General features: G+C 36.8%; 2 protein-coding genes across 2 annotated transcripts; both read left to right on the forward strand.

Moving 5' to 3' along the window:
* Positions 1–135: 135 nt before the first annotated feature.
* On the forward strand, positions 136–3,059 carry LOC125663090 (uncharacterized). Its single transcript, XM_048895405.2, has 3 exons — positions 136–338; positions 735–2,243; positions 2,354–3,059. Exons 1-3 carry the CDS (start codon positions 136–138, stop codon positions 3,057–3,059), a joined length of 2,418 nt encoding a protein of 805 aa, XP_048751362.2.
* Positions 3,060–3,083: 24 nt separating this feature from the next.
* LOC125663091 (uncharacterized) lies at positions 3,084–3,821 on the forward strand. Its single transcript, XM_048895406.2, has one exon. The coding sequence runs from the start codon at positions 3,084–3,086 to the stop codon at positions 3,819–3,821; it is 738 nt and encodes a 245-aa protein (XP_048751363.2).
* Positions 3,822–8,141: the final 4,320 nt, after the last annotated feature.

Here is an 8,141-nt window from a genome sequence, read left to right on the forward strand (position 1 = left end):
ACATCTACTTCTCCTCTTTCAGGTTTGAATCCTCATGTAAGTTGTTTTCAACCTCGACAACCGATACCAAGGAATTCTAACCAAGGCACTACACCGACTTGAAGTCATCAGTATCATTCATCTATGCCATCAACCATGGAACCTGTGTATATCCCAGCGTATACTACAGCCAACATCACAAATGAAGAGTCAACATTCACTGAACCTAGATCACAAAACATGGAACAAGGACTACTGAACTTGGCTAATTCATTGGCGCAGCAAATGAGTCTTAGTAGACTACCTCCTGCTGAACCAAGTGTTTTTATGGAGACCCTCTCAAGCATCCAGGATGGAAAGTAACTTTTCAAACATTGATTGAACGGCGACAAATACCTGTTACTGAAAGGATACATTACTTGAAGAAATACATTGGAGGACCAGTACTGGAGGCGATAGAAAACTATTTCCTCATGACTACTACTGATTCCTATGAGGAAGTGAAACTCTTACTAGACCAGCGTTACGGAGACCCTTTCATTATTGCCAACGCTTTTCGAGATAAACTTGAAAAATGGCCAACAATTGCGTCAAGAGATGGTCGTGGTCTACAAAAATTTTCGGATTTTCTTAAGCAATGTTACACCGCCATGCACAGTATAGGAAACTTAGAAGTTTTGAATGATAGCAGAGAAAACCGAAAAATGCTGAGCAGATTACCAGGCTGGATGTTTTGCGTTGGGGTCGTTTGGTAGCTCAAAGAAAGGAAGAAGAAACGAGTATTCCCCTTTCAAGGAATTTATGGAATTCTTAACAAAGGAATCAAAAATTGCGTGTGATCCTGTGATATCCATTCAAGCAAATAAGAATGAACAAGGACATGGTGAAACTGAGAAATCCTCCAAACATGTTAAGAAAACTAACAGGACAGGACAATTAGCCTCCTTTGAAAAAGGAAGAAACTTTGCAATAATGTCATCTTTAGATACAACAAGGACATGTGTTTTCTGTAACTGCGAGCATTATTTGAATGACTGTAAGGAGTTCCTATCCAAGAGCATTGATGAAAGGAAAAAATATGCACAGGATATGAAATTGTGCTTCGGCTGTTTAAATTCTGGGCATATCTCAAAGAATTGTCGACGACGGCTCAAATGCAAGAAATGTCAAAGGCATCATCTTACATCTCTTCACGGTGATACACATCAAAGAAGGAGTGAGGGTTGTAAGTTCAAAGAGACAGAAAATGAAACACAGTTTACATCCTCTCATGTAGGAAAGATTAGAACAATCTCGACAAATAATAACAAAGTGACAAACAAAACGTCTATGATTGTGCCAGTGTACATTTCACATATTGACAGACCAGATCAGGAGAAATTGGTATACGCTCTTCTTGATACCCAGTCAGATACAACATTTATAACAAATGACACTTACCATCAGCTTGGACTATCAGGAACAAACGTCAAATTATTACTGTCCACAATGTATGCAGAAAATCAAGTGGTGGAAAGTCACAAAGTGAAAAGCTTAGTCGTATGTGGATTTAATAGTGATTTGAAGATACCGCTTCCTGATACATTTACGCACAACATCATGCCAGCAGACAGATCTCACATTCCTACCCCAGAAGTGGCGCAGAGTTGGACTTATCTAGAGTCTATAGCTTCTGCACTTATGCCTTTACAGAATTGTGAAATTGGACTTTTGATTGGTTATAATTGTCCTAAGGCCTTAATATCCCGTGGTGTTATTGCACCTCTAAATGAAGGACCATATGGACAAAGAACAGACCTTGGTTGGAGCATCATTGGTATTGTGAACCAAAGTCATTGCAACGAAGAAAAGGACTCTGTCAGCATAAGTCATCGCATTATCTCAAGAGAGGTTCATCTTCGTGTTTTTCGCCCTAACATGCAGGAACCGAGCCATGTGATGTTTTGTATGAGAACCAAAACTAAAGAAGTTATAAATCAAGATGAACTAACACGAATGTTTGAATTTGATTTCGTAGAACAATCTGCTAATGTGAAACTACCGTCTTACGAAGATCGTAAATTTATTTCTGTTCTGGAAAATGGATTACACATTTCTAATGGACATTATGAAATGCCGTTGCCCTTTCGTAAGGATTCGCCTTGTCTTCCGAACAAGAGTGTGGCTATTCATCGTCTCAAGAACTTGAAAGGACGACTTGAAAAGAATGACAAATACAGATTACATTACGTGTCCTTCATGAATGATTTGGATTTGCAGAAAAGGTGAAAGAAGAAGAACTCTTGTGCATAGATGGACATTCTTGGTATATACCTCACCATGGTGTCTATCATCCACATAAACAGGACAAGTTGTGTGTTGTTTTTTACTGTAGTGCAAAATATGAAGGCCAATCTCTTAACGATCATCTCTTACAGGGGCCCGATCTTACAAACTCTCTTGTGGGTGTTTTGTGTCGATTCCGTCAAGAACCCATTACACTTGTCTGTGACCTTGAACAAATTTTTCACCAATTCAGAGTGAATAGTGAACATCGGAACTATCTTCGTTTCTTTTGGTGGGAAAATGGTGACCTTAATGAACTACCTCCAGAATACAAGATGTGTGTTCACCTGTTTGGGGCAGCGTCCTCACCGGGATGTGCTAATTTCGGGATGAAACAAATAGCTAATGACAACGAATGTGAATTCGGTATGGACACAGCTAACTTTTTGAGACACAATTTTTATGTTGATGGTGGATTGAAATATGTGGCGACCACATCAGAAGCAATGAAACTTGTTCAGAAAAGCAAGGAAATGTGCAAGAAAGGTGGATTAAGACTGCACAAATTTCTGTCTAATTCCAAAGATGTTCTTGAAAGCATTCCACCGACAGAAAGAGCAAAGGCGTTAGAAAATGTGGATCATCTTCATGACAAACTTCCCATAGAAAAGACTCTTGGTATACAATGGTGTGTGGAGTCTGACTCATTTCAGTTTAGTATGGTGCTGAATGATCGACCCCTGACTAGACGTGGAGTACTGTCAACGCTGAGTTCTGTCTACGACCCACTTGGATTAATCTCGCCATTTGTTTGAGTGGGAAAACAAATTCTTCAGGAAATGTGCAGAAATCAACTTGATTGGGATAGTCCTCTCCCAGATAAATTGATAACTCAGTGGGAAAAATGGAGGATAGATCTTCAACACCTGAAAGATTTAGAGATTGCAAGGTGTTTCAAACCAAAGGATTTTGGAGACGTTGTTACTACGGAACTACACCATTTCTCAGATGCTAGTACAAAGGGATATGGGCAGCGTTCTTATGTTCGTTTGGTAGATGAAAAAGAGACCGTTCACTGTACCCTAGTTATGGCCAAGTCTAGAGTTGCCCCCCTGAAGCCTTTAACCTTACCCAGACTTGAACTAACCGCAGCGGTTGTGTCTGTAAGAATGAGCCTGATACTACAGAGTGAGTTGGAGTACGCAAACTTAACAGAGTGGTTTTGGACGGACAGCAGTGTAGGTCTGGGATATATTGCTAACGACACTGGACGATTTCATGTGTTTGTCGCCAATCGTATTCAACAAATTCGTGATGTCAGCAAACCATTTCAGTGGAATTATGTTAGCTCTAGCAATAATCCAGCTGATGTCGCATCTCGTGGTGCATCTGCTACAGAACTCGTAAAGAAATCTAATTGGTTTTCTGGACCAGATTTCCTGTGGATGAAAAACCCTCTGGAAAATTGTGATGTGATTAATCATGACATTCCTGACGATGACACAGAAATAAAACGATGTCGCATATTAGAAACACAAACAACTTTAGGGGAAATTGGGGCAAGTGGGACACTTTAGATTATTTTTGATATTCCATACTAATAGAGATGTATTTATAAAAGTTTAATGTCATGCAATAAAAGATAGATATGTTAAATTTCATTTCTCAGGTATGAAATTCTTTCAGAAGCATTACTCCAAAAAGAAGGGAGACAAATCGTATAACTGCTGAGTGTCCCAGTTGCCCTTCTGTAATGGGGTAACTGGGACAACAATGTTGATACCTAAAGTTAGAAGATTAAGTGGGGACAAGGACAAACAAGGGGTTCCTCCTCTCTCTCCAACCCGTTTTCCTAATCTCTCCTCATCCCATCTTGTCGTTCAGCCCCTTAAATTCTCTCCCCAGCCCGTTTTCCTCCCTCCTTCCCTCGATCCTTCAACCCACCCACCCCCTCCTTTCCCGATCAATCTTGACATTAAACACAGGTAAAACCGGCAAAGTGCTTCAGATTCGATTATCTATTAAATATTGAGCATAAGTTCAATTATATTCCTATCAATTGTCAACCGAAATCCACAGTTAGCCATTTCTAGAATATGACCAACAAGCTGATTCTCTTGATCCGATGTGAAGTACACGGTTGGTCGGGAGGCTGGGGCATCAGTATCTTGTTCTCATTTCGCACTCATTTCATGCGTAGATTTTAGTATTGCAGACAGTAATTCTGCAGTTTTGCGAAAGCTTAGTTTATCACATGTAGGCCTAATTTTTAATGCTTTTTTCATAGACGATTAAGACCACTTTACTTGTTTGGGGTTTTGGATTTTCTTTCGTCTTGCCATTACACCTACTCAAAACACTTGTTCAAACATGCACATACCATATACATGTAATCATAAGCAAATTATAACGACCTTTATTATGTTTGAAATCTAAGATTATTAATTGAATCAAATTTGCTGTGTTTTAAAATAGAGAATTATAAATTTATTATTTATCCTTTAAACATTATGAACTATCCAAAACCCTGCACAATTCACCAAATCTAAGGATATAATTTTATTTGAAATGCATAAAATCTGATTTTCTAAAATACAACTTGAACACCTGTCCCACTTACCCCAATTCAAAAAGGAAATAATCATGTGGAGAATAATATACATTTAAATAATTATTATTGTAATTATTGTACTGGCATTACTACCAACACGTTAAATGAATAACGAAGATTTGGAAACAGCAGTGGTTTTAACAGAAATGGTTGAGAATAACCCTATTCGCAATTATTTAATTGCACAATGTGTTTATCAAAATTATCAATTTGTGACGTCACAATATCTCAGACCACAACATCCGGTACGATGTCGTATATTAATTCAATTTTCGTAAATACTCTAGTCAATTTTAATGTGATAAGATATAAATACTTTGCAAAAAAATGTTTATATCAATATTAACATATAAATTTTCCGCTTCTAAGTATTTTATAAGGTGCATGGTTGTGTTTTGTAAAAGCCGTCATGAAAATAAATGGTGTCTTTATCCCGAAGGAATTTCTTATTCTGAAATGCAATGGGTCATTGATAAATTGCATGGTACTCAACATTTTTCGCGAGTGTTTGTTACGTTTTACAAATCGAGGTATTGGAAAGTGATTAGAACGTTTATCCATATAATTTTAACAAATCAAATTGTTAAATAATTTGTATGATAACAGTTATAATATCTACATCGACAACCCCCCTTCTTATTGCGTAACATACACAAAATGTGCTTACCTTTCGGATCAAAGACCCGATAATTGTTCTGTTTATTTCGTCTTCAGCTGCCAAATTTCACTTTTTAGCAGACGACACTGAGGTAATGTTTTCAACAGAAGAATTTCATACTAGGGCTATAAAGGATTTTACTATCTCTTGTAACAACAGAAAAAATCTACTGAAATTGAACTCTCCGCGGGTACGTTAAGGCAGATTATGACAATTTTAACTGGGATAAAATCCGCAAAACAATGTGACGTCAAAATTGAAATAAGTATATCACTAAGTATTATATTAAATTCCGATATTATTTTTTATTTAAGTTTTATTTATGCATAAAATAAACCATGCAGCTACTAAGATCCAACGAAATTCGAAATGCTATACTGCTGTTGTGTAATTTCTGTCTGATCGATATGAAAGTAAACTGGTGACGTCATGACTATACATCGAGTGACGTTGACACATGCAAGGAATTTGTTTATGTGTGCCATGCAAATATCGACAAAATGTGGAGTATATGAAATATATGACAATGGATATATGGAATATATATGTGAAAAGCTGAGAATTCATTGATATTAAGAAGGTATGTTGATATCATTCATTGACAATTTTGTTTAACGGAGAGAACATTCCATTCAGCATGTCGATCCGATTTTCCTCTGTCACAGACTGAAATAAAACTGCCAAAGTAACACAGTAGGCCGCATACGTTTAGAGACTTTTTATACACCGTCATAAACTAATGTACACGGCAATACTTCTCATTACCAGCACATTAGAGTTATCGCGCTTTGATGACTCTTGTGCGTCATTGGTAAGAAAATGCACAAGTTTCGCGAGATTACTGGGACATAAACGAAACGTACATAGCACCCCCACCCCCCCCCCCCCCTTTTTAAGTTAATGTACATGGTGTACTTTTAAATAAAATAGTCATTGGTCAAACTGCATTTTAAAAATATTCTAAAACTAATTTATCAAGGATGTTACATGTTTTTTTAAACTTTACTACACCTATTATAAAAATTCCAAACAACGATGTTCTCTGTCCTAATTCAATCAATATTTTGTGTAATTTTCAAAATAGCTTAGATGCAGTTTAGAAACGCATTTGTTGTGTTAATTAGTGTTATAAACGTCTTTAAAAAATGCAGTTTGGCAAATATATAACTTATTCTAAAATATTTGAAAATGAGAGAGAGGGGGAGGGGGGGGGGGGGTACATTAACCATTACAAAGTCCATGCCATATGAACCTGTCCAAATGGTATGATAAAATAAAATGTCTTCATAATCTGACAGAATAATTTTAATAACATATGAATCCCATTAATTACAAGAAAAGTTTTTGTGTTGGATGTGCATATTGGTTTTTCCCTTCTCAGTTCTTCTTGCGATTGATGCTTTATATCCAGGGGCAGCACTTTAAGAGGCAGTGGGTCCAGGGGGCGAAGCCCCCGGAAGCTCATGGATTTTACAGATTTTATGGGGCTTGAAATATTTCTCCTATTTAGTGTACTATTTACCATCATTTTAATACGGTGAAATTGATAAAATGACCCAAATTTTAAGGGGTTTTTTTGGAAAAAATTAAGTTCTCTCAATAAAGTAATTCAAGAAATCAAAAGATTTTGTCATTTATTTCTCCCGGAGTAGAAGAAATTATTGCTTATATTATCATTTAGTACATTTTCAGAATCAAGATACCGCGATTTACCTTAAATTTGAAAATTTTAGCTGCGCCCCCTCTAAATCCGCCACGGATATCGGTCAGATTTGGCAGATTTAGTATCATTAAATCTAATCAGTGGCATAGCTTCCATTGAGGCAACCGAGGCAGCTGCCTCGGTAAAAAAAAAAAAAAAAAAACACCTTTTACGTTGTTAAAATGTCGATAGCTTCAGGGGGGCTGCGCCCCTCCCCCCGACCCCCTGCCTCGGTAATATTCGAACCCAAGCTACGCCTATGCTAATGATTCACATAGTTTAATAAGTTCGTCCGTTTTCTTGTAAGAATAACCAATTCCTAAATTTGCCTTTAGAATTTTAATCAGTGTCGTGGTTTGCAGTCGGTTATAATATGTATTCGATACCATAATTTATATTACGTATGCCTAAGTAACGTTTACGTATGTTGTCCCAGTAGCACGACTTTACGCGCCTTTAATTTGAAGAGTTCCACTAATGGAAATGATAAGTATTACTGATAGAATCGTCTGTGTTAAGAAAACTTTTAAAGAAAACTGCATAGCATCAGTGCAAAATGTAAAACATGGGCTAGCTAGGCCTAGATGGTTTCGTGTTTAAATGTTCAATAATTATTTCTTATTGAAAGTGGTAGGATTCTATCAGTAATTCTGATGTACTAGGGGTATTTTACCGTCATTATCGCCAGTTAGACCAATATTTAAATCTTGGGATAATGTGTTACTTTTACATTTTCTATTAAAGTACCTCCATGATCTATTTATAACAGTCATGCAATGACGTCATACGGAATGTTTGTCATGTTGTTATGATACAAAATGTTCTCATGTAAACAACCAAAATAATTTTTTAGAGTTAGTAGCTCCCTCTCTCAGTGTAAGACAGATTTTAAAAATTATGCAGTTTACGTGCAAAAAGGAAGCATA

The sequence above is a fragment of the Ostrea edulis genome, chromosome 8, assembly GCF_947568905.1.
Source record: "Ostrea edulis chromosome 8, xbOstEdul1.1, whole genome shotgun sequence".
Classification (NCBI taxonomy): Eukaryota; Metazoa; Mollusca; class Bivalvia; order Ostreida; family Ostreidae; genus Ostrea; species Ostrea edulis.